Source organism: Alligator mississippiensis, chromosome 4 (genome assembly GCF_030867095.1).
Source record: "Alligator mississippiensis isolate rAllMis1 chromosome 4, rAllMis1, whole genome shotgun sequence".
Classification (NCBI taxonomy): domain Eukaryota; kingdom Metazoa; phylum Chordata; order Crocodylia; family Alligatoridae; genus Alligator; species Alligator mississippiensis.
The window spans coordinates 213917156-213944535 of record NC_081827.1 but is presented as its reverse complement, the minus strand read 5'-3'; the positions used below and the strand labels follow the sequence as shown (position 1 = coordinate 213944535).

Here is a 27380-nt window from a genome sequence, read left to right as displayed (position 1 = left end):
GTGGCTGCAGCCCCTCCTCCCCATAGGGCCCTCCCAGCACTGCCACCACCCGCCCCAAGCGCAGCGCAGCCCCTGGCCCCAGCTTGCAGCTGCAGCCCACCCGACCCATCCTTTGCAGATCCAGGGGCACATGCCCTCCCCCACCTCCCCCCATGGCCTCCTGGACAAGCAGCAGGGGCGGTGGCAGGAGCCGCCAGACAAGCGGCAGCTCCATCCCGTGCCTGCTTTACCCCTGCTGGGCACCACCTACATCAGCTCCAGTCCCACTCCTCCCTCACTGTGGGGGGCATTGATCTGACCCCCCACACCCCTTCCTTTCCCCTCCCCTTTCACCACAACAGACTTACCAGCTGCACGCAGCTCTCTATGTTGCCAGGCTGTGTTCCTCGCTGTCTGTGTGAGGTGCTGTGGCTGCACGCATGCATGAGCATTTATTGGCCAAATTATCAGAAAAAAGCAAAAAAGAAAAAGCAAAACAAAAGCCCCACACTCACCAGCTCTGGCAGCGGGGATCAGGGCCTCTGAAAGCTTGTGGCAGAGCCCCCCTGTCCCCCGCCCTGTGCAGCGTGGGACAGTTGGGGGCAATGGGGATCACGCCCGCCTGGCATCCATGCAGCAGCTGCCCCATGGCGTGGGTGCAGCGTGGCTTGGTAGGGCACTGCACATTGTCTGGGAGCTGGGGCTGAGCGGTGCTGGGCTCTGGGTGACTGCTGGAGCTGCTCCAGCTGCCAGATAGCACGGTTCGGCAGGGCTCCGTGCACTGCACCTGCGCCATGGGCAGCTGCCGGGGGAGGGGTGCAATCCCCACTGCTCCATGCTGCATGGGGGGACTCTGCCATGAGCCCCCAGAGACCCTGATTGCGCTGCTGTAGCTGATAAGTGTGGGGCTTTTCTTTTTTTTTTAAGTTCAGGGAGGCTGGGGCTGGGCAGGGCACCCATGGGGGCTTCTCCTGTGGCTCCGCCCAGTGAGGCAGAGGCAGGAGCAACTGGACGTATCACAGAAGAAGTGCCTATGGCTGTCCTGCCTAGCCCCTTCCCTCACCTGGCCCAGGCTCCTCGCGCTTAAAAAAAAAAAAAAAAAAAAAAAAGCCTCACACTCACTGGCTCTGGCAGCGGCGATCGGAGCCTCTGGGGGCTCGGGGCAGAGCCCCCCCCCTGCGCAGTATGGGGTAGTGGGGGGCAGGGGGATGCATCTGTATGGCAGCTGTCACATGGCGCAGGTGCAGTGTGGCTTCTTAGGGTGCTGTGCACTGTCTGGGAGCTGGGGTGGCTCCATGTGTCAGCTGGAGCCTGGCACTGCTCAGCCCCAGTGACCCCAGCTCCCAGGCAGTGTGCAACACCCTGCTGAGCCATGCTCTACCTGTACCATGGGGTAGCTTCGTTGAGGGGGGGGAAGGGCGGTGATCTGCAGTGCCGTGCGCTGCACAGGGGGGCTCTATTACGAGCCCCCAGAGGCCCCAATTGCGCTGCTGCAGCTGGTGAGCTTTTTTTTTTTAATGTGGGGAGGCTGGGGCTGGTGGGGGATGGGGCTGGGAACAGCCACGGGGGCTTTTCCTGTGGCTCCCTCTGCCTGGGGAGAGGCAGGCACAGTCAGAGGAGCTGCAGGAGAACCTGCAACCAACTGTCTGTGCCTCCCTGTCCCTGGCTGATCCGAACCTTTTCCGAATTGATTCGTAGGCTTCGGATTCATTTTGGAGTTTTTAATGGGTCTCCTGATTCAGTTTGGAGATCCAGGTGTTGAATCGGCCAAGTCTCCTCCGAATCGAATTGGCAACTGAAGCAAAGCCCTACTACCTACTCCAAGGTGTGCTCTGTTACAGTTTTAATACAGTATAGCCTCATAAATCTGGTATGCTTGGGACCAAGCGCTTGCTGGAAATTTGAAAATGCCATTTTTTTTACACCGGTGTGGCGGCTGGTCACGATGTGTGGCAGGGGGTGAAGAGGGGAGAGTAGTGGTGGCAGGTCCCAAAGCAGCAGCTGCACGAGGAGCGGCGCTGTGGGGTGGTGAATGACAGTTGCAGCTGCCGCGTGCAAGCTTCCCCCTTCCCATCTAGGAGGGCGGGACAAGTGGTGGTGGGGGAAGTACTGGATTGTTGATAATTCCGGATTTTTGGTATCCATATTTATGAGGTTATACTGTAAATGCTGGTGGTCAGTGATAATCAAACTGTACTGTCACAGTACTTAATGGGTGTACAACCTATTCAACCTGTTATAGCAGAAATCTGCTATTTCAGTTCACTGTTTAGCATGCCTAAACAATAGCAAAGCAATATTGCTTTGGAGAGGGGAAATTACTTGTCTGTCTTCTCCCTCTTTCTGGGACAGTACATCATTTTTGCAGAAGTCTGCACAACTAGGTTTGGTTTATGTTATTGTAAGAAAATAGGAAATACCCAAATTAAAGTTAAAAGCAATAAAGTTGATTGTAAAAATGTCAATTGCGTTCTGCAGTCAGTAAAACTACCCTTAGTGACTTGTTGTTATCTTCTGAGTTTGTGTGAGGTGTCTATTAGGCAAGAAATTGTCCAATGGCATTTGGAAGAAAGCATTGTAATAGCTGAATTGACTGCTTTGTATGCCACTGTAAATACGCATTGTTTTGATCTCTTTAAGAGGTCAGCCAGTCAATGCAGATTGAATTGCAAGACAAGCATTTCCTAAATAAAGATCTTAAAATTTTTCTTTTGTTCAGTCATAAGAGGATACCTGTTTTATTCCTTTAGTTGTTCTGATAGTAATTTTTGTTTAATTTTAAAAGGCAAATGGTTTTTCCTTTTTCTCATGCATGGCCATCTGCTGATCTAGATGTTGTTCCTGCATTAGAGCTTGCCAGTTCACCATAATGGAGGCAGTTCAAGCTTTGTTATTTTAAATACAGACTCTGTGCTTGACTGCTGCAGTATTGCAGACTTACTCTAGTTTGTTCTGTCTCTATCCAGGAAAGCAACTTTAGGGTCATCGCTTTTCACAACAGGGGAAAAGTATGTGCAGGGGAAAAGTACATGGGATAATTGCCTTTTTGGTAAGGGTGTGTGGACACTGGTGACAACATGCCCTGGCTGGGACATTTCCTAGCAATGCTCTGTCAACCTGCATCCTCTTGCATGTTACAAACCTGAGCAGCGTGGCCGCTCCCAGGTATCTTTCTGTAGTTGCTGGGGCCCTTGGTCTTTGGTGTGCTTGAAAAAAACCTCTGGGGATAACCCCAGATCAGCCTGTCCATGTATTTATGGGTTTGGGGAGTTAGAGTTGTTGAACAAGATATTTTTCAGGAATGTCCTGATCAGGGCATGTTGCTGCTTTGGTAAAGATATACCCTAACTGAATTACTTGGTATGGCAATCTGAGAACCCTTTGTGCTAATTTTTTGTTCTGGATGGCTCCTTCTTCTTAGTGTGACCTGGTCAAGTACTCACCCTTTTTGCATGTGTTTAAGAAGTTACCCTAGAATAAATGACCAAATTATAAGAGAGGACTTAACTTTTTCCCTCCATGTCACTATAATAACATTATTTGGAATGCCTGAGGTGTTGGACTAGCCTTGAATAAACTTAAACGTAATGGACTTGGAATCATTGAAGGCTGAAAGGGATTTAGACTAATAGTAAATGTCTTAAAAAGAGCGAAGTTCTCTGATGTATAAAAAATGTTCAAGTTGGAAACCAACCAACCAGAAATTATTAGAAAAATGACTTTGAAAAATGTTAATAGCTTTAAGGTAAAGAACTGAGATTAAGTTCCCACAAAAAACCCTCTAATTTTTAACCTGTACTCCTGTTTACTGTCCTCCTAATAGGAGTAAGAGTCCAGAGTACTTAACATAACAATTTTACACTTTTTCAGTTGTCTAAAAATAGTAGACAATTATCCATGCACTTGCTGCAGAATTGCTATTGATTTAATGGATGCTATGTAGAAGTCTAGGAAAGACGCAGAGATGGGAGAGTCTTGGGGGGTCCAGGAGGAAAGATGATTGCAAAAGAGGAAGCACTGAGTAATTGGAGAGGACAGGGGTTAAGAAGGGAAAAAGATGATGTTTTTTAGATGAAGCTGAGAGAGACACAAGGATCTGGGACATTTTAGACACACAAAAAAGTTGACTAGCTTTAAAAAATCCTGTGTATGATAAATCTAGTTAATTGAGAAGAAAAACTATCCACACAACTCAATTATCACTGTTTATGCACCAAGTTTGCATATACTGCACAGGTTTTAACAGTTTACTAGGTCTCTGGTTCCTGTTTTATAATACATGCAGATGGCTCATGCTAGTTAATAAGGATCTTTCAGATTGTGATTTTGCATGGATTTAATATTACCTTACATAGACTCATGCAATTTGACTTTATTCTTACTCCATAATCCTACAAAAAGTATTCAGATTTTGTCAATAAGAATTTGCTTTTTCATTCTGAGAAATGAATTGTCTTTCATAGTGAATACTACAAAATGCCAAGATTCTCAGTGATATCTTTTACTGAACTAACTGTATATTTAAAAGCTTGTTCAACAGCTTTCAGCTATTTATGTGATACTTTTTATTGAACCAGCTGTAATCCCTGCCTCGTGCATACTTCCTGGACAATCATGGATCCACCAAAACTCCAACCCTACTACTAAATAAATAGTACAAAGGCAGTCTTAATCAGTTGCTCAAATACATAAACTTCTGGCCCCAAAGTGAACTCTTTTTCTATCCCCAACTTTATTCTGCCTTGGGTATAAAGATCCAAGAGATTTGGGAGCAAATTGTCAAAGTTCTTTACAGGGCTTACCTTTTTGTTCCATGTAGAGGAGAACTGAACAACCCAGGCCACTGTCTCTGGTGTTTTTCCCCTAAATCCTCTAATTTGTTTCAGTGTATTTTTTTAAAACCGCTAAGGAAGCTGAATGTCATTCTCATCAACTGACATGGTGTTCTTCGTACTTTGCAGTCTCCGTTAATATTTCTTCTGTTGAAATTCAGTCTTGAATCTGAAGTTGAAACTGTTAAATGTGAAAGAAGTCCATGTTGCTAACTCCAAACATTCACAGTTTGAGAGTCTGGCTCTATAAAAACCATGATAATTTTTTTTAATTATGATTTTTAAGAAGTATAGGTGGTACTTTTTATTTGCTTTCTGGTTTTTGAGTCTTTAGAATTCACATGCCTATATTGTCATTTTTTTCTTATAATTATGACAGAACTTTTAAAATGAAAGCTGAGATCTCATGTCTGGGATTGTAAATTCTTTGAAACAAGGGCTTCCTGTTCATTCCCTGTACAGTAGCTACCACACTGGGGGCGATAGGGTCTTCTGTAGGCTATCACAGTAGGAGTAATCAACTTCACTATAGTATCTGGAGCTTTGAAAAAAAATCACATATTGTAAAACTTGTGATAAAATACAACAGATGGGAATATTTTGAAGTTAAGCTTCATGTGCATAGAAAACTTTCACAAGTTATTTTCCTTTTGTTCCAAGGAACACAAATCTAATTTGCATAATTTCATATTTAAAACAGCTTAAAGGCAGAAATATCATTTTTTTTCTCTATGTTCAGTTTTGCACACTTGTATTTCCAGATAACTATTTTTTCCCTTTTAGAAAAAAACTTCCAGAATGAGATAAGTAAATATAGTTATATCAAACAGGAAAAACTCAGTTTTACATTTTATTATTTGCAGTATTTAGAATTTTGAAGCCATGGGAGTAAAGGTCCAGCGACCTCGTTGCTTTTTTGACATAGCCATCAACAATGTACCTGGTAAGAAAACTTTAAATTAAATTTCTAGATTAAATAGTGACATTAATATTTATGCTTGATAAGTAATATATATATAAAAGTAAACCGTATTAATGTGTGGGGTTCTTTTTTCAGCTGGAAGAGTGGTCTTTGAGCTGTTTTCCGATGTGTGCCCAAAGACATGTGAGAATTTTCGCTGCCTTTGCACAGGTTGGTAGAAAGTTGGTTTTTTTTAACTTTTAACAACATTCACTGTTTATATTATGACTTGTTAAGTTACAGAATCCCATGTGTATAGTCAGTGACTTCCTCTTTGCATTTCAGAAAGTGAAGACCGACTTTACTGGTTTTTTGGTATCTGTAAAAATTGAACATTGTTGCCTTGTAGACATTTCATGCCGAAATTAGAAGTAACTATAGATGTGACTTGTTATTGAAAGGAGCAGATACTAATCAAATTTGGATATTGATCTATTTAATTTTTTGCTCTTGCCATAAATATTTCTCATTAAACCATAATGGGTAATAGCCAGTACTGAAACTGGGTGCATCAAATGAAGGTTCAGGAATTTAGAGATGACTGGACTTTCATAGATTTCATAGAGATTAGGGCTGGAAGGCACCTCGAAAAATCATAGAGTCCAGTCCCCTACCCAAAGGGCAGGAAGTCAGCTGGGGTCATAAGATCCCAGCAAGATAAGCATCCAATTTATTCTTGAAGGTGTTCAATGTAGGTGCTTGAACCACCTCCGATGGCAGGCTATTCCAGACCTTGGGGGCTCGGACAGTAAAGAAATTCTTCTTTATGTCCAGCCTGAAACGGTCTTGAAGTAGTTTATAACTGTTCAACCTCGTCATACCTTGGGGCGCTCTGGTGAACAAACGTTGATGGTCACCCCTGATAAACTTACAGGTGGCCATCAGATCACCCCTGAGCCATGCTTTTCTAGGCTAAAGAGCCCCATAGCTCAGCCTGTCGCCGTAAGGTCTGTTTTCCTAACCTCTGATCGTGCGCATGGCTCTTCTCTGGACTCTCTCAAGCTTCTCCACATCCTTTTTGAATTGTGGAGTCCAAAACCGGACGCAGTACTCCAGCTGCGGCCTCACCAAGGTCAAGTACAAGGGGAGAATGATGTCCTGGGATTTGCTTGAGAAGCATCTATGGATGCAAGCCAGTGTTTTGGTCGCTTTACTAGCTGCAGCATCACATTGAAGGCTCATGTTCATCTTGTGGTCGATGATGACCCCCAAGTCTCTTTCTTCTGTAGTACTAGCCAGCGTAGCACTGCCAAGCCTATAAGGATGCTGCAGGTTTTTCCTCCCAAGAAGGAGAACCTTGCGTTTTTCAGTGTTAAACACCATCAGGTTCTCGTCCACCCATTTGTTGAGCCTGTCCAGGTCAGCCTGGATCACCCTCCTGTCTTCAGGTGTGGATGCTTTGTCCCAAAGTTTGGTGTCGTCGGTGAACTTGGCCAGTCCGCTTCTGACTCCAGTGTCCACATCATTGATGAAGATGTTGAACAATATGGGTCCAAGGATAGAGCCTTGGGGGACCCCACTGGTCACAGGGCACCGTGACGATTGACTTCCATCAATTACCACCCTTTGAGTCCGACCACGGAGTCAATTTCCCAGCCAGCGGATCGTGGTGGACCCAAGGCCACAATTGGCCAGTTTTCCTAAGAGGTGATCTTGGGATACCAGATCAAAGGCTTTTTTGAAGTCAAGATACATGACATCAATCTCTTCTCCCTTGTCCAGGTGATAGGTCACCTGGTCATAAAAGGAAATGAGATTGGTCAAGCAAGGCCTACCCGCAGCAAACCCGTGCTGGCTGTCACTCAGGATGTTGGCGTCGGCCAGTCCATTATGGATGGTCTCTTTAATAAACTTTTCTAAGATCTTCCCCAGGATAGAAGTGAGGCTGATGGGCCTATAGTTTGCTTGCTCCACTTTCCTCCCATTCTTGAAGATAGGCACCACATTGGCCTTCTTCCAGTCTTCGGGCACTACACCAGAGCGCCAGGAGTTCTCAAAGATCTGTGCCAGAGGCAGCTCCTTGAGTACCCTGGGGTGTAGATTGTCAGGGCCAGCTGACTTGAAGGTATCCAGCCTCTCAAGATGTTCCCTTATGAGGTCAGCATTGATGGAGGGCAAGGGATCTCCGTCACCCGGTCCTCCCTGTCCTGTAGCAGGCATTGGCATCCCATGGGATTGATGAAAGACCAATGCAAAGTACCCATTTAATAGGTTGGCTTTTTCCTGGGCGTCATTTGTCCCATCTGGTTCAGCAGGGGTCCAGGGGCCAGCAGGGGCCCTTGCTTTTCCTCTTTTTAGCCTCAGGAGGTCTGCTAGGTCCCTGGAGAGCCAGGGGGGCTGCTGTGCCCTCTTGCTGCCTTTCCTCCGAGATGGAATAGAATTAGTTTGTGCATTGAGGATCGCTCCCTTGAGGAGCAGCCACTCTTCCTGGACTCCCCTCCCCCTGGGGTCGTGGTCCCTTAGGGCCTCACTGACAAGCCTCCTGAGCTTGTCAAAGTCAGCTTTCCTGAAGTCAAGGACTTCAGTGTTGCTGACTGACTTGCCAGCTTTACGGCAGATGGTAAAGGTGATCAGCTCGTGGTCGCTGTCACCCAGCTTCCCATCAATCACTAAGTCTCTGATTAGGTCCTCCCCAGTAGCCAGCACCAGGTCGAGCAGCGCTTTACCTCTTGTTGGCCTGTAGACTTCTTGAGTTAGGTAGAGGTCATCCATGCACGATAGGAAGCTTTGCGACTGCTCGGATTTTGCTGAGTGATCCCTTCCACGAGATGTCTGGGTAATTGAAGTCACCCATGACAACCATGGTCCTGGAGCATGCGGCCTCAGCCAGTTCGTGGGGGAACTCCTGGTCAAGCTGTTGACTGGGTGGGAGGTCTGTAGTAGACTCCCACCGTTGTGTCCGCTGTGCCATGTTCCCCACAGATTTTAACCCAGAGGGTCTCCATTTGTCCACCCTGGTCGCCAACATCACCTTGCAGGGACGCGTAGCTTTCCTTAACGTAGAGAGCTACACCCCCGCCCCTTTTATATACTCGATCTCTCCTGTGCAAGGTATAGCTGTCTATACCCATGGTCTAGTCATGGGTGGAGTCCCACCAGGTCTCCGTTATCCCTATGAAGTCGTAATTATTTGCGTTAAGCAGGAGGACAAGTTCCTCCTGCTTATTCCCTAAGCTCCTGGCATTTGTGTACAGGCAGGCAAGTGTCTCCTTGAGGGCTCTTGCCTTGCCCACAAATTGTACCAGGGCTGGGGCAGGGGTGGGCTGCCTTAAGTGCCTGGGCCTGCTGACTTTGCAAGGGTTGCTCAGCGGGCCAGCAGTGGCAGTAGTCCCCCCCATCCCCCGGCAGGCTTAGTTTAAAGCCCGGTGGAGCAGGTCAGCCGGTCTGGCTGAGAATCGCCTCCTCCCCAGGGGAGAGAGGGTGGAGGCCATCTCTTCCCAGCAGCTCGCTGCCTCTCTTGCCAAAGAGTGGGCTGTGGTCATGGAAGCCAAAGCCTTCCCGATGACACCAGCGCAGTAGTCTTTGGTTAACTACCTGGATCCTCTTCTCCCTTCTCAGCCCATACCCCGAGACTGGGGGGATTGAAGAGAACACCACCTGTTCCCCCAGACCCTTTAGCCCTGCTCCCAAATCCCTGTATTGCCTCATGACCCGGCTGGGAGTGCTCCGAGCCGTGTCATTGGTGACTTACATATGACTCTCAATACTCAACGACCACTAGTATTTGTGTTTGAATTTCTTTCTGAGACTGGTCATTTCCTAACTTTTTTCTTTTCTTTGTATCTGGTGTGTTGAAATCTTTATTCCCAAGTGAAATTTAAATTCCTTCTTAGTCAAATTGCCAGTCTTTTAAAAGCCCTGTTCTGGAAATAGTTTCAGAATGGCATTCTTTTCTTGCTGAACAGTTACTTTCACTGGAGAATACTGATTGTCGAAGCCTAAAAATCAAAATCAAATGTTTAAAACAGTGGCTACAAACCTGACTCAGATTTCTTCTCCACCTACTTCCAGTTTGTTTTTAAAATAATTTAAGCCAAGCTCTGCTCTGAAACCTTCATTCACAACAAAGATTGAACTATAGAGAAACTTGTGGGGGTTTTTTTTGTCTGGCTTCAACATTTTCCATTTCCTATCTATTCACATTTTATTACAAGTCAGTCTCAGCTACAGTTTTTGATTTACTACTTTGTGTGCATTTGGCTACCACTTGCAAATCAGGAATGATTTTAGCTATATATGTACAAAAGAAGTTGGACATCAAAATTTGTGTTTCATCTTATTACTGTAACATCTTTGGGAATCTTCTAGATAAAGAAAGTGGTCAAAGTCTTGAGAGATACAAATTCTCGGATCTCCATGCATGTGCATTTATCCTTTCCAGCAGGTATTTCTGAAAAAGGTCTGCAAAAGTCCCTGAAACTGAGGCAAAGTCTATACTTCAGAGTTTTCACTGACAGAGCTATGTCTGTTGGGCCCCCTCTGCACATTACAGGTATGAGAGTACAGGGACTCTCAACCCCAGCAGCTGTGGACTCTGGGTCCTGGCAACAAGTTTTCTGGTAAACTCCCAGGATAGGAGGATGCATGAATCACAGCAATGATCCTCCTGCCCCAGGGGTTTCACACATCCCTGGAGCAGGGGGGTGGATCATGATCCTCATGTGTGAGGTGCCCCATGACTGGAACCCTCTCAGCTGGGGTGTGTGGGGCTCCTAGCTGTGGGAGCTTTCTTCGTGCTGGTGCAGGGAGAGACTGGGATCAGCAATAAGGTGTAGTGAGATCTCATGTGTGGTCCCAGAATCATGCCTCCTGCCGTGTGTGTGGTGTGGCATGGCAAGAGGCGCAATTGTGTGAATTGTGCATTAGATTCCATCATGTCTTTACCTGCATGTGCAGAGGGGACCTTTGGAGTCTCAAGAAACCTTACATTTGTAACTCACATAGCTAGTTGGGCAAAATGCATAATGTAGATGCAGCTGTGTGCAAAAGAACGCTTATGATTGCTTAGATTAATTTGGGGTGCAGGGGAGTATTGATTACAGCATAAATATGCTGCTTATTAGCATGTGTTGCATATCCCCTAGGGAAATCTGCTGGCATAACTGTATTGGCAGAGGCTTATATAGTGTAGATGAACCCTGATGCAGTCTTTACAGTGTTTTCCCAAATGAATTAATTTTTTTTTAGATTATTAGTAACTCTAATTCCATATAGTGCTTTTGCATTTAGTCTTCAGCCAGTTACCTGATCTTCAGATTTTGTACCAACCATGATCTGCAATGTGATTATTCTTTAGGGCTTGTCAATGCAGGGCTTCTCTCCAGTGCCCAGCAAGTGCAGGAGCTGTAGATGAATGGCAGGGAATGCTGGCGATACAGATGGCCCAGTGGAGGCTACTCCCCTTGCTGTGATGTTCAGCACTGGCTGGAGCTGTGCCCCACCAGGCACCTGCACCCTGAGTGCCCTGCCTGCTGCTTCTGTGCCATGGGAGAGAGTGTGGGGGTCCCCACACACCCCCCCAACATACCCTGTACCCCTCGTACATGCACACACCCCCCACCATACACACACGTCTGTGTGCATGTGTACATACCCACCCACACCCCACCATATACCCACCCACCCACACCTCACCATAGACCCACCCCCACCATACAGTCCCCAGAATATATAAGACTAGAATTTATTTTTGAGTTATTATGCAATCACCTCTGTATATACTATACAAATACAAATCAGGACAAATAAAATTTTTGTAATAAAATTAAAATATGGTATAGGAGGTGTTTGACTTTTAGTGTATTATTTGGTTTTTTTTCCTGGTTCTAAAATGGGACCCCCCCCTCTGCTCCCCCAAAAGGAGTATTTCCAGGGAGCAAAGGGAGGGGATTCGGTGGCAAAGGCCAGGGGTTGGGGGTGGGACTTCCAGTCCCAAGATGGCAACAAGGGGGCAGGGCTACTCATGAGGCTCTCAACAGCTCACCAAAACTCATTAAGCGGCCCTCCACCTGAAATAATAGCTGCTGCTATATACTTATCTTAGTAAATTTTCTCTTGTAGGCCATTCATGTTTGTTACTTAGAAGAAAAATGGTCTTGTGATTATAGCACAAGTCTTGGAGTCAGGAGACATCTTTGATCTCCCAGGTTTCATCACAGGCTAACTTTGGGAGCTTGGGTGAATTACCTGGAGCAAAATTTTCAAGAATGAATGCTGAGAATATACCTCACATTTTGAGTGTCCAACCTGAGTCACTTTGGTCCTACTTTCAGGGTTGTTAAGCAGGTCTTTATATGAAGTTATGAAATAACCCTTCTGAATAAAGGGTATTTAATAAGGAAATCAAAATTTGTTGTAATTTCTGAAAATTTTAGATTTAACTTACTGTCCCTTTTACAAAAACTAATTTGCTACTTCACAAGCTGAATGCAATGTTAATTAGTTATTTGTCAAGCTTTTGTAGTTATACAAATGTAAAATATCTTTCTTCTTTAGGTGAAAAGGGCACAGGAAAGTCGACACAGAAGCCATTGCATTACAAAAGCTGTCTATTTCATAGGGTTGTGAAAGACTTTATGATTCAAGGAGGTGACTTCAGTGAAGGTAGGAGGCCAGTCTTTAAATCAACTACAGTGGTTAACAGTGACATATTTTATGGATCTTGTTCAGTACTCTTTATTTGGTTGAAATATTCTCTTGTTGCAGTGTATATATTTTTTTGAAGTTAAGGGCTTTAAGTAAGGGCATTTTAATAAGTAGCTTTCTGTATCTCTCTATCCAGTTGTGATTTGCCAGTGAAAATGTGGCTCTCCATTCTAGTGTAGCATCAGATCACTGTATTTCTCAGTAAAGCACAGATGTCATACTCTTAGTACAGCCCTGTGGGCCAGATCTAGAGCACTGGATAGGTTTGTGGGCTGGATCCGGATCCAGCTCCAGTGTGTGGAGCCATGTCATCTGGCCCACAGGATTTTCTGCATGGCTGGAAATTTGGTGGTGCCAACGTTAATTGCTACATCATATTCTGCTGCTCCTACTGTCAACTTTCCAGACTTGCAGGTCAGATGACACAGTTCCCAATGTGGCCCATAGGGCCAGGAATTTGGCTGACACTACTAATCCTACTGCCAAATTTGTGGTCTTGTGAGGAGCCCTGCAGGCCAGGTGACACTGCTGCACACTCCAGATCCAACCTGTGGGCTGTATCTACCTCTGAGATGGAGGAATGGGAGAGAATGCAGAATGCATAGCAAAACAACTCCCCTTGGTTTTCTGACTCCTATTCTACTTAATCAGGCCATCAGCTAGTGCTTTGATTGTACCCAAGCCATGCACTACCTTTTTTCAAAGTGTCTTCCAGAATAATAATTGAAATATTGAAATATGTTGACCTCAACCTAACTTATACTATCACTGCTTTATGTTAACTTGTCCTTTTTTGTTGTTGTTAGGAAATGGCAGGGGAGGAGAATCAATTTATGGTGGATTTTTTGAAGGTAAGGATGTTCTTTATCAGTCAAGTCTATGTACTTTTTCAGGTGTCTTTTATTATAGAAATTAAACTAGCATTCCACAATCCTAGCTTTGCAAATTTGGATTCCATTGTCTTTATTTGTGCTGTGCAGGAAATGGGCATCTTCTTAGCTACAGTAATTGTAGGATTAAGGCAAAATGATTTTTTTTTTGAACTTTTTCATTAAGATTTATAAGAATCAAAATCTTCCAATTTAATTCTGCATAGAGAAAAAAATGTTAAATTTGTTTACCAGATTTACAGGGGTTTAGGTTGTAGCTGTGTTGGTCTAAGGACATAGGCAGAAAAGGTTCCTTGGGTGAATTTGATATCTTTTATTAGATCAACCCAAATAGTTGGAGAAAAGTTATTAAGCAAGCTTTCGGGTTCAAAAACCCTTCGTCAGGCTAAGGAAGTTTCAGCAGTTGGTGTGTGCTCTTCCTGTAGATCTCATTTGAATATCGTATTGTTACCCCTTTTTGGCCTGGTCATCTAGACAGAAAATTAGAGTCTTTGGGTATTGTTTCATTTAGGAGAAATTAATGGTGGAGAATAGGTATCCCTTTATAGTCTTGTAAATAAAGAAAATTGCTTAGTTATGCTTCTCTGGAAGCAACAGGAGGGATCAAACAATTATGTACAATTTCCCTACTCACAATGCTAAACTTTCAGTTGGTATCACCCCAAATGATCGGTCTCTCTAATCTGTTTCTTGAGTATCCAAACCTGTTTGTTCAGGCTGTGTTGGAGCTTTCTTTTCTCTTTGTTTCTTGAACTATGTGGATGTGTGGCATAAGCCAAAGTGGGCTGATGTATAGACATGCTGGCAGTCTAGTATATTAGTATACTATGCTATAGTAGTATGCTACTATAGTGTAGTAGCAGTTGCACTATGCCAATAGAATTGAGCTAAGTACAGATAGTCAAAAAGCCCAAGATTGAATCGATTCAGTCTTCTCAGGTTAGTCTAAGCTGCATAGATTGAACCGACAAGCAAGTGAACAGACATTTGTTTTTAATTCAGGAAATGCAGCCATATGCCAGCATGGCCAGGCCAGAACCTGGGGGGGTGCTAGAAAATGCCTTACTGCTTGGCTGGAGCAGACAGCTTGGGCCAAGGCTAGTCTGCCCACCTGGCAAGAGGGGCTTGCAGGAGAGATGCAAAGCATCCTGAGATGCTTGAAGCTTGTGAGTTAACTTGAATCTGGAGGGGATCTGAGACAGAATTTCAGTAAACCAATTTAATCTAAATCAGTTATGTCTGATAGGTACATCCACTGAGGTTTATCTTAAACCAGTTTTGGGCATTTAGAAAGCGGTTTATGTGCACTGAATTTCTGTTGTGCTATAGATTTGAACCAGTTTCCAATCTTTTATACTGGTTTGTGTAACTTTTGTCCTTAGCCCTGGTGGCAGAATTGTCTAGTGTAGACAGTGTGTTAAACTTGCTTAAGTTTTACTTATTTTGTGAATAGCCAGTTATGCAAAGTCACCCTGGTATCTGAAAGTAAAGCTGTTTTTTGACTTTCCCACAAAATTGGATCACTGCAATTAATAAAAATTCTGTATCGAAATAGTGTGTGATTGAATATGCATGAGTGGTTATAAAAAACCCAGAAACAAAAAAAATCCATTTGCTATTCAAAGATGTTGTTCTGTATGTGTGTTTAATTGTAAAAGCTTACTTTTTTTCAATTGTCAGATCTTGCCAGAACTAAGTGTAGGCAGGAAGCAGATCTGTTGTATAAGAAGATTACTTTTTCATAGTCATTCTTCAGACCATAGCGATTCTTTTAATGGAAAAGTGAAAATGCTGGCTTATCAATCTTCTTTGTATTCTAACGGATGGAATTAGAAAGGCACATCATCTTTGATATCTGATACGATGTGTTATTTTAAATCTAATTTTTAATACACTTTTTATTACAGTTACAAATTTGTCTGGATAAGCTCTTTTAGTAGATTTTATTAAATGCCTAATAGTGCAGAGAAAATATTTGAAGTTTTAAATTAATTGGAAACACTTTTTTGTTAGATGAAAGCTTTGCTGTAAAGCACAACAAAGAATTTCTTCTCTCCATGGCCAACAGAGGGAAGGACACAAATGGTTCACAGTTCTTTATGTAAGTATTGTACTGTTCTGATACAAATATTGCTTACAATATTAAGATTATAGTAACCCTCATAATTTAAAAGATGAAATCCTTTTTCAATTTTCAAATGTGAATAAGTTTTCTAGACCTGAATTTCTATGGAAAACAGCTGCTTTCTAGAATCTAGTTTAGTAATAAAAATCATAAGTTTCTTACATTTATTACTGAGTTTTAGATTAGTACATCTTGTATACTCAATTATAAAAAAAATCTTGCTATTTTTAAGTAACTCTTTTCTAACTGGGCATATAATGTAAATCTGTGAGGTTCCCTCTCAGGAAAATGAATGAAAAAAAAACCTGAAAAGGTCTTGTCCAGGTGCTTAGAATGAGATCTGGGGCTCTGGTAGCCCAGAGTAGAAAAATCTTAATGTTTCCAAATGCAGTCCTATTTTAAATGGGAACAGGACCACTGCTAAAGCTTAATATATCACAGTGTTTATACAACCTTGATTTTTTTTAAGGAAAATCCTTTCCCTTGAAATTGAGCATTTTAATTTACAGTTGCCAATGCCCTTTCCCTCAATGTAGTGAGTGGTATGTCACCAACAATTTGGCCCTTATTTTTGGGTTGTTGTTGGACCATTAGCCTCTTACAGACTATTTTTTAACTTGTACTATTTTTTTTAACTTGTATTGTGGCTGACACTTGTCTTGTAATGTCCAGTCCTAGTCTCAGAGTAGTAGAAGCTTGTGGAATTATTTAAATTGTCTGTTAGTATAAAGGACTAAGTCAGTTATAGGGCTGCTTCTAATGTCAGGTAGCTGGTTCTCAGCAGTTTTTACCTTTTTCTCCTCCCCCCGGTACGTATAAGACTATTTGCAAAACTTTTTTAATCTGCCCTTTAAAAAGGTTCACATGATAAAGTCAACATGTGGTATCACAAAATACTGCACATGGTGTTATCTAAAATGTTGATAATGAAACAAGAGAAGGCTGAGAGGGGATCTGGTGGCCGTCTATAAACTGGCCAAGGGAGACCTCCAAGCAATAGGAGAGTCCCTGTTCCCCCGAGCACTACCGGGAGTAACAAGGAATAACAGCCATAAGTTGACTGAGAGTAGATTCAGGCTAGATATCAGGAGGCACTAATTCACAGTCAGGGCGGCTAGGAGCTGAAACCAACTTCCAAGGGAAGTGGTGCTCGCTCCTACCCTGGGAGTCTTCAAAAGCAGGCTAGATAATCACCTAACTGGGGTCATTTTGATCCCAGCATTCTTTCCCGCCCATGGCAGGGGGTCAGACTTGATGATCTGCTCAGGTCCCTTCTGACCCTACCAACTATGAAACAATATCTTTATTTGACTCTCTTAAAATGTTTATATCAAATAAAGTAAAGATTTGAGAAGCAGACATTCTTGAATAATACTTGGTACTTAAAGTGTCTATACATCATTCATGCCTGTTGAAATCAAGTAAAACAGTATCATTAATTTATATCCATTTATTTATGGTAACTTGCAATTTCATATGCACCCAACTTTGTTTCAAATGCAAATTTTTTCTTTATAGCAGTGTTAACTTTTTTTTTTCTGATTCTGTTTTTAATTATTCTTCTGGATGGCATCTAAAGAACAACCAAGCCTACACCTCACTTAGATGGGTAAATAAATATCTTAACTCCTTTATTTGTGTTTATGAAAATCAAAATGTTGATAATGCTATGAAAAATGTAAATACTTTTAAAATATATTATTGCAATAGAAAGCCTATATTTTAATTTTGTATTTGTTTAAACTCTTTAGACATCATGTAGTTTTTGGACAAGTCATCTCAGGTCAAGAAGTTGTGAGAGAGATAGAAAACCAGAAAACAGATGCATCTAGTAAACCTTATGCTGAAGTACGAATATTGAGTTGTGGAGAGTTAATTCCAAAATCCAAAGGTGAGGTTGAACTACCCATTTCTAATTGACTTAAGTATCGTTTTTTTCTGTGCTCTTATAATGTTAAATAAAAGCATGCTTTTAATGGATGAAAGGAGAAATTAGTCATTGCCTGCATTAAACTGTGCCTTCTTATGATTAAGTTTAGTGCCACAGAAGGTATTTTTAAGGAAATAGGTTTTTGTTGGACACACTTTAGCATGCATTTTTTCCCCATTTTAAAAATCTGGGATGTCATGATATCATCTAAGAACCAATAGGCTGTTGGAGACTGATACTTCTTTTACATATATGAGTTGGGTCCAACAGTTCATGTTCAGTCTATTTTTCTTTGTCTTGGTTGCTGGAGCGCACAGTTTGGCACCCTAGTCTTTTTAGTTTGTTGCATCTCTTTCTAGAAATAATGAAGAATAAAAGCTCCTATGTCCTGGACCATAAGGGACTAAATTAGTTTTCCTCAACATTTCTCTTAGTTTATGTTCTCTGGTATGTCTGCAGTCTTCTTGTGCAACATTCCTGATAGGTGTTGCTCCCATAGAGAATAGCCTGTTGTATGAATGTAGTGATAGAATGTTGGCAGACAAGGTTCCTTGGGTGAATTTGATATCTTTTATTAGACCAACCCAAATAGTTGGAGAATAGTTACGTTGACATTCTTACATATACTACTTCCGTTGTATTTGCGGCCTGTGTATAGCATTCATATCCAGAGTGTTTCAGGTGGGTAATTAAGATACGAATTTTCACTTTTTATAATACCTCTTTAAATTGCTCTGAAATGTGTTCTGAAGGGGTATGACAGAACCTTTTTCCCTCCCTCTGGAAAAGATGCCATCTTCTACTCTAAACATAGTATTGAATATTGGATCATACTGTTTTCACTCCCTAAGCTCTGTTCTGCTCTCATTGTGGTAGAGAACCTCAGTATAGAACCAGGTTGCAGATTTTGTACGTACTTTGATAGGGACCATTTTGCTTTTTCTTACTTAGCACCTCCCAGGTGGTACCCATTAAGAAGGATACAACAAAGATGTTGGAACAAGGCAAGGACTGCATTGTTTTTTGACCCTAATGGAAGCAAATAGTTGAATGACATAACTTTTTGCTTTTTTTGGTTGCTGCTCTTCTAATGTGGTGGTTAGAGTAATGATTTTTGCTTTGAATTATGAAATAGACTTCTCCATCCTCAAAAATTCAGAGGTAGATTGCATTGTAGCTAGGGGATATCACAGAAGACAGGTGACTTTTTGTGCTAATTCATAAATTATCCAAGATTGTTAAATATCAAATATTTATTTTCTAACAGACAGTACTTTTTTCTTGACAGGTATTAATCTATTAGTGAGCTGGCATAGTGCATGTGTGCGCGTGTGCATGCCTGTGTGTGTGTAACCAGGTTATAAATCTATCCTGGTCAATGAAGTTGGAAGTTGATTGATCAAAATTCTTTAGTTGAAGCTGAACTGCCTAGTGCTTTAAGGTCCTGCCTGAGGGCTTTAAAGTGGCATTCATCATCAAAGGGATAATAAATATAAAATGTCTTTTCCTTTAACTTTTCCTGAAAGAAAACAGATTTCTGGGGAGATCTGACTGTCTGGTCCTATCATTATGTCTGAATCCTGAGCCCTCTTTTCATTCTTCTTCACCTGAGTACTGCTAAGAGCCTGGAAACGCTGCTTCATGTAGCTGGTCTGGTGTGCTTCAGAGGGAGATTGCTGCCAGGGCTGTGGGGAAAGCCACTCAACAGACCATAAGAGACAGTGCTAGATACTGATGGGCAGCAGGAGAACATGGAGGACAAGAGGCCTTTGAGGAGCCAGGAGCGGGCAGGCAAAGGTCAGACATGAATGTGGGGAGGAGTGATAATGATGATCCTGTGTCATGAAGGTGCTGCATGACAAACTATGATGGAATTTGGTGAGAGGAGGATCCTTTTCTTACCAGGGAAAGTCCCTGTGTAGTCTGTTGAAAAGGAAATCTGTTCCTCTTGTGAGAGATGGAGTTGGCTGAGTTGGTTCCTTGGGGGCATGACATGGATCTGGTGGTGAGCAGTGATGACCTTGAAGAGCTGGAGATGGGAGGGGCAGTCTGTCCTCACCTATGTAGAAGGAGATTGAAGGAGCTGCAGGGGGCAGATAGGCCCTTGAAGTTACCATGGCCAGGAAGAGGCCAGGGAATCCAGAAGTGAGGAGCAGTACCTGGGAGGTGAGCTGATTTCCATGGAAGAACAGCTGTAGAGAGGCATCAAACAATGGAGCTGTATAAAACTTCAGGAGGCAAGAGTGGACATGTGCTGTGAATGTGCGGCAGGTAATGGAGAAGGTTGCTTCAGAAACATTTGCTGTTAAGGCAGAGGTGGGTGGGGGATCCTGGTGAGGAAGATCAAGTAGAAAATTTTTTTAGAGACACCATTTCATAGCAAAAAAGGGCCAAACTAAAATGTTTCTGAATATGGGCATGGCAATATGGCAGTATCAAGGGATGCAAAGGACAAATCTGTAAGAAATAGAAATAAAAGGGACAGTGACGTTTGGAGATCAGATGAAATGGATAATGGAGTTAGAATAGAAGCAAGGTGTTTGTTTTGGAAGGTGTAATGCATGTCCTCTTGGTAAGAATAACATTTTGGAAGTAAAGGGAATGGATTCTAGGTTCTAGCGATAATTGTGCAGAGTATTACATGGAGGTGTGGGATTTGTGCCTATGCAGAGAAGAAACAAACATACTTGGGGTAGGCTTCTAGTTTGTTGAACTACCTTACAGGACTTTGAGTAAAATTGAGAGTAGTTGTTCTGCAGGGTGGAAAAAGCAAAGAATACAAGTATAATACTTCAGAACATAATTTCTTACTTGGACTTTTTCATAATTTTCTGCCCATCTGCTCCCTGCCCCCTCAGAAACACTGGAAATAATAATAAATAAGCAATATATACCAAACAGAGAAAAGGCACAATAGTTAGCAAATGGATAGCAAATGAAAGTATTAAAGGATTGAAAATTGATAAGAAAAGCTGGCGTCTTCAGGGCAAGATCCAGGATTGGCATAGCTGAAGCCCATAAGGGCATGTCTATGCTATCAGTACCATACCAGAGAGTGCTGCAGTGAGGGATGTTCCACCTGCACTACCTCTTGAAATGGAAGAATTGTAGTTGCCTTAGTGTGGCTTCAGGTATTATACCCATAAGTGCTCTGTCTTGGGCAAGCTTATTGGCATGTGCCCAACACTGCTAAGGTGGTTATGTTACTTCCAGTTCGGGAGGTTATGAACATGGAACTTGTATATGCCTTATGGGGTGCTCTCTGGCATAGTACATGGGTGCCATAGACATGCCCTAGGCTTGTTTAGGAATGTTGTTAACAGAAAACCTACCAATGGTGAATACAGGATAAAGAAAATTAAAATATTAATGACCCACAAAAGACAGAGAATTCCATAAATATTTTGGTCTGTGTTTGGTTATAATCTTCTATTATATGAGCATAATGAAATATTTTCAAGTCTGTTAGCTACTAGTGAGTAGGTCAAAAAGTATCTATTAAGGACAGGGGTTTAGGGTTGTAGCTGTGTTGGTCTAAGGACATAGGCAGACAAGATTCCTTGGATGAATTTGATATCTTTTATTAGACGAACCCAAATAGTTGGAGAAAAGTTATTAAGCAAGCTTTCGGGTTCAAAAACCCTTCGTCAGGCTAAGGAAGTTTCAGCAGTTGGTGTGTGCTCTTCCTGGATGGAATGAAAAGTAAACAAGCCAGGGGCTGGGCTGGGGAGGCAGTTGCCAGGCAGATTATAATGTATCAAAAATCCAATGTCTATGTTTAGTCCATGATCTCTAGTATCCAGGAGGTTGATGAAATGATTTCATAGATTTCATAGACATTAGGGCTGGAAGGGAAAGATCGAGTCCAGCCCCCTGCCCAAAGGAAATGGAGCTCATAGGCTCGACTCTGGGAAGTGTTGTGTAAGTTTCCCTTGAGGATCCGGACTGAGAGATTGGAGAGAGAGTGGCCCTCCTGTGAGAAATGTGCCCCCACCGGTAATTGGGTATTTCTGTCTTAGATAGATTTCCGGTGTGCGTTCATTCTAGTGCACAGTTGTTGTTTGGTCTCCTACATATTTTCCATCAGGGCATTTGGTGCATTGGATGAGGTATATTACAGTTCTGGAGGTGCAGCTGTAAGATCCTGGGATGCTGATAGCTCTGTTGTGGGGTGTAGTAATTGTGGGGGTGGTGGAGATGTGTTGGCAGGTTTTGCATTTCTTGTCTATTAAGGACAAACATTTTAAATTATTGAAGAGTCCTAAAAGAGTTGTTTGGAAATATTCTGGCCCACTGATATTAATTAATAAATGTTGAAATACCAGAGACATTCCAGAAGTGTTAATGCTATGTACCGTTTTAAAAAAGGACAAGGACTAAAAGCCAAAAAATTTGCCATCAGTGCTGGACAAAATAATGGAAAAGTTTCTATGTTCATAAAAAAAAAAAGATAGGAATAAAATTGACTACTTTTGGCAGTGTCATGGAAAGCAGGGGTGTTACTAGGTTGCTGATCATCAAAGGTGGATGCACGCTTACACATTCCAGGATACAACTAGTGCAGTAATAACAACAACCAGAATTCATAAATTGTGTGTAGACATATTCCCTAAATCAGGGGTTTCAAACATATAGCCTGTAGAAGTGGGTCATCCATGAGCCTGATGAAGAGACCAGAATCACTATTTAATCTGCTGGCTATGCCAGCACTGTTCCTTGAAGCAGTGCAGGGGAATGCAAATCTATGTTGACCCCCTAGCTGCTGGCCATGCCAAACACCTTCCTTCTGTCCTCTCTGACTTCCTCAGCACTAGCAGTAGTAGCAGCAGCTGTGGTCATGGTGGCAGGGCTTCTGGCAGCCCTCAGGGCACCTCAGCCAGAGCAGATGTGGCCCACAGGCAACTGAAAAGCAGGGAATATTCCCTGCGGATGATTTTGAGTTTGACACCCCTACCTCAAATCATTATAGTAAGGACTTGATTAGTGTAGCACAGGGGTGGGCAGCTTCCGGTATGGGTGCCAGAGCATGGCACGCAAAGAAATTTTGCTTGGTACACGCACCTCAGGGTGCATGGCAAGGAAGCAGCTGGGGCTGCTCTGCCACAACAAGGCTAATGGCATACTGGTCAGTGTGTTGCCAGGTCAAGGGAAGTGATTATTACCCTCTATTCAGCACTGGTGATCTGGAGTAGTGTCTTCAGTTTTGAGCCCCCCACTAGAGAAAGGTTGTGGATATAAGAGTCCAGCAGAGGGCAGTGAAAATGGTGAGGGAGCTGGGGGACATGACATGAGGAGAGGCTGAGGGACCTGGGCTTATTTAGTCTAGAGAAGAGGAGACTGAGGGGACTCAATAGCAGCCTTCAACTACCTGAAGCGGGGTTTGAAAGAGGCTGGAGCTAGACTGTTCTCAGTGGTGGCAGATGATAGAACAAGGAGCAATGCTCTCAAATTGCAGCAAGGGAAGTTTAGGTTAGATATAAGGAAGAATTTTCTCACTAGGAGGGTAGTTAAACACTGGAACAGGTTACCCAGAGAAGTTGTAGAATCTCAATCCTTGGAGGTTTTTAAGACCCGGCTAGACAAAGCCTTGGCTGGGTTGATCTAGTTGGGGCTGGTCCAGCTTTGAGCAGGGGGTTGGACTAGATGAGCTCCTGAGGTCCCTTCCCACCCTCATTTTCTCTGATTCTATAAACAAGGCCCCTCACGGCTCCCTTGTCATCCGCCCCTGGTATGCCGACATCTTACAAGTCAAGGGTTTGGGTGTTTTTACCACTGCTCAAAAATATTGCGAACCCCTGGTGTAGCACTTTGTCTGGAAGAAGTAGCCGGTCCCATTGGGCTCTATAATCTGGCAGAAAAAGGCATGACAAAAAATTAATAGTAGATAGCTGAAGTCAGGCATGCTCGAATTAGAGTAAAGGCACACGTTTTTAACTGTTTTAGTCGTTTGAACAAGCTGCTGAGGCAAATAGCTGATTCTCCATCTTATGTTGTAGTCAAACTAAGACTTGGATGCCTTTCTGGAAGATACATTTTAGACAGGCATAAGTTATTGGGGCTCTGAACTAAGGAGCAAAATGTCCCAGTCTGTATATGTTTAAAAGTCAGATTAAAGGAGCTGATGATTTCTTCTGGCCTTGTTCTCTCAGAGTTTGATGTCACAGAGCAAAATAACAGGAGCTGCTACATTCCATAGCAGGTTGAAATGTAGAGAGACCTTAATTATGTGATGGTGAGCGATTCTCACTTATGAGGGTTGGTGTGTGATAGATGGAGCAGGGAGGGAAGTCTGTTTTAGACATGTTTATAAACTGAAACTTTGAAAGGAAAAGGATGGAGTTAGATAGCATTTGTCTGTAAATGTGAGTCCATTTCTGATGAACCTGGGTAATAAGTTCTCTTTTAGGGTTTCTAATTAACTTGAGGCTAAGCTTGTTGTGGTATTCAAGAAGTAATATATGATAATCAGAAGCTGGCAGGGATCTTAAACATTAAATATTTGAAAATATATTCCCTTCCCCTGATCTATTAGTAGCAGATATATCTGAAGTAAGCTTGCAACCATTGCCTGCATTCTGCTTTAAGCCCTGTTCAGATATAGCTTTGAGATTTCTTTGCCTTCAATTTTTATTTAGTATGTAGTCAGTTTGAAGCAGTGAGTTTAGGTATGCAGCTTCAATATTACCTAAACTTGCCATAAAGCTGAGGAGGAAACTGTGTCCCTAATAGCCTTCAGGAAAAAAATAATGCAGGATGAAGTGAGCTGCACTGACTGACTTTGCCTGTTAATTCTTGAGACATTTTTGAATTGCTGCTGGAAGCCACCTTATTTTGACTGAAAATAAATAGGAGGAAATACAATTGTTTGCCAAATTGATCTCTCCTGGAATGGTATGAAAATAAAGTTTTTAAAGTTAGGAAGGGTTTGAAAATAGAGTATTTTGGCCCCTACTCCAGATTCCAGTGGCAGTGCTAACTAAATGGGTTGTTCAGTAGAGTATGTGTGACGCCTCTTTTTGTTTGTTGGACTATAGTAGAGGAAGAATATACCACTCGTACACCAGATTCCTTTATATGGATTCACTTTACAAGTTCTGTTTGTTTGTTTTTTTTCTTTTTAAAAATGTTACCATCACATTCTGTGGACCAGTACAAAACAGTGTAAAACTAATGTAACAAATATTAACTGAGAAATAGTTTTTTTGTACAATACACTGTTAATAAAGTCCAGTAGGCAAAAGCTTTAGAAAATAAAAGGACTGCATAGCCTGTACTGGGCCAAAGGTATGCTAGAATAGGGTGTCTCTCTCTCTCTCTCTCTCTCTATTGAAAACATTGTCAGTAGGCCTAGGGACATAAGCACATTAGCTGATTGTTATAGCGACATGTAACAAAAGAACTGACCTTGAGTGCTTCAGAGCCAAACCATGGACAATTTCAGAAAGAACTCTTCACTTGCTGTGCACCTGGAAGTGAATGGAAAGTTAGTATGGTCTTTGGCTTACTGATGTACAGTCTCTGTGGCTAGTTCCACTTGCCATTGTGCGCATTGCAGTCCATACCAGCTGAAGCTTCCAAGTGAGAATTATTGTAAGCTGCTTTTAGAGGCCATACAGGTATATGATGAATTGTGTCATGGTATGAAGCTGAGATATGTGGTTGCAGTTTTTTACTACAGTTGGGAAAAGTCAGTGTGGCCATAGGGTGTTTCAGGAGCAAGAGAAGGAAAAAGAGTATAAATTTCAGATTTCCATAACTAGATTAAACAAGATTGAGGAACTAGCCCCGCTAGAGGCTTCTCTGTGCTATCTGTCTTATTGCTCTCTAGGTCAGGGCTGTCCCTCTTCAGATCAGCCAGGGGCTGCATGCTGCACACTGTGTGGGCTTTATGCTGTGGGGCCACATAGGTTCTCCAGAATCCCTGCTGGTGTGCAGCCTTCCTGCTACCTGAGCAGCCCGAGCCCCTCTCTACTGCTACCACCACATGGGAAATCCCCACATTGCTGCTGCCACGTGAGCAATGTGAGCTGCACCCCCCTCCCCCCCCCCCCCAGGTCCTCTGCCACTACCACTATGTGGGCAATTTCCACTCCCCCTAATGTTGAGGCTCTTGCTGTATGAGCCCTCTTGCAGCCTCTACGATGTGGCTGTTCTCCCTTTTTCCTCCCCCACTGCAGTGTGAGCCTTTTTGCTGGTGCTGTTGTACAGGTAGTGAGCTCACTGAGCCAGCTGTGCTGGTGTGCCCCAGAGGCCTTGGCTGTTGCTACTGGAACAGCTGGAGCAACAGAGGCAGAGCAGCCAAGTGGGGGCTGCACATTATCCCCTCACAGGCTGCATCAGTCTGTAGGCCACCAGTTGTACAGCCTTGCTCTAGCCTGAGCATCAGCAAAACAAAAAGCACAGACAATCTGTTTCAGTGAGAAAGTTCATGTTCACCATTGTACATATGGCAGTTCACTTTCCACCAGAAGCGTCCCAGATTTTGAAAACAACAAGGATAGAATAGAACCCTGTAGAATCCCATAACAAGAGGTTGCCTTAGGGAAAACTACCAACCACCACCACCACCTGGAACAACTGCAATCCTGCTTGTTCAGGCTACCTTTCTTTCAAGACATCAGCATGTTGGGATCAGTATTATCAAAGGCTGCTGTTGGATCCAAAAGAATCAAGCATGGACACATCAGTACCCATCATTAGAAAGCAGTCAAAGAATGAAGTCTGTTCTGTATCCAGATCAGAAACCAGGATTTATAATTTGCATTAAAATAATTTTGCAATTTAAGATATATGAGTTTTTTGTGTATTTAAAGATTTCATCATTTATTTATATAAGAGAGATATTTTGCAACTCTTTAGAGTATATCTTGATTTTTATCACAGTGATTCTGATTACAAAGTAAAGCTTCATTGTGACATTTTGAGCAACTTATAAGATATATTCCAGCTGACTTTTCTAAACTTTTAGTGGAACTGCTTGTCATCTAAGTGTATGTATTTCTTACTTTGATTTAAAGTCAAGAAAGAAGAGAGGAAAAGACACAAGTCTTCCTCCTCATCCAGTGATTCTGACAGTTCAAGTGATTCAGACTCTTCCTCTGATTCATCATCTGACTCTGAAACAGCTTCTGAAGAGAAACCTAAGAAAAGAAAAAAGAAACACAAGAAAAATTCTAGAAAGCATAAGAAGGAAAAGAAAAAGAGAAAGAAAAGCAAGAAAAGGTCATTTTTTTTAAAGATTCATGCTATTCTGAAAAGCTTTTTTGGTCAAAAATGTAATGTAATGCTGGGTTAGCAGATGAGTCATAGAAAAAAATGAAGCAGAGGGTTTGGGGGAGGGGGTCTGACAATATCTTTTATTAGGCCCAGTGTAAATGACATTTTCTGTGACCCACTTTCTTGTCTTGGTTTATGTCATAGGAAGAACTGCTTGGTCAATAAGATTTTATTAATTCTTGCGTGTGTAGAATATTATTCTCTTATTCTATATTTAGCTGAACTAGTGTCAGTTAAGTGTGGGTAGCAGTTTGCAGAACCTCCTGTTTGTGTCTCTCTCTCTTGTCTTTTTTAAACGGACTTAAATTTTCCAGTTTTGCAATGATGTCTGACACCAGTATGCATACTAGGAACCATGTGTACAGATGTTTCTTGAGATTTTCATATTGCATGCTTGTAAAGTTGCAGGAAGTTATTTAATACCCTGCAACATAATCACGTACAGGTGTTATGTTTCTATCAGAAGAACCACCACTTTACTGTTAGAAACTGTGAGTGTACAAGTGTTTGCTCAGTTTCTTCAAGGGGAAACATGCCCTCTCTGGATAAAGATCTTCTAGGTATCAATCTGGAAGATGCTTCCTGTGAGAGAGAGAATCCATACCTGCCTACAGGCAGTCCTTAACTTATGACGTTTCAAGTTCTGACGAACGGCACTTACAACCTTTACAAATTTACACCCTGTTTCGAGGTTCCGACACGGGTTTTGACTTCACAACACTCAACGTAGCTGCCTCCAGCT

At 42.6% G+C, this 27380-nt stretch overlaps 1 protein-coding gene across 6 annotated transcripts in view; it reads left to right on the top strand.

Moving 5' to 3' along the window:
• The window catches only part of PPIG (peptidylprolyl isomerase G), a 53283-nt gene that overhangs the window by 5409 nt on the left and 20494 nt on the right, over positions 1–27380 (top strand). For 5 of the 6 annotated variants that reach the window (XM_006268871.4, XM_019480503.2, XM_019480502.2 and 2 more), the window contains 8 exons: positions 5675–5754; positions 5869–5943; positions 12268–12375; positions 13224–13268; positions 15321–15408; positions 17012–17041; positions 17184–17323; positions 26380–26584. In XM_006268871.4, the coding sequence (XP_006268933.1) occupies positions 5694–5754; positions 5869–5943; positions 12268–12375; positions 13224–13268; positions 15321–15408; positions 17012–17041; positions 17184–17323; positions 26380–26584 (752 nt within the window). In that variant the 5' untranslated portion in view covers positions 5675–5693. Of the gene's footprint in view, positions 1–1700; positions 1805–5674; positions 5755–5868; positions 5944–12267; positions 12376–13223; positions 13269–15320; positions 15409–17011; positions 17042–17183; positions 17324–26379; positions 26585–27380 lie in introns of those variants that run through there. The other variant, XM_019480500.2, reaches the window with a different exon arrangement.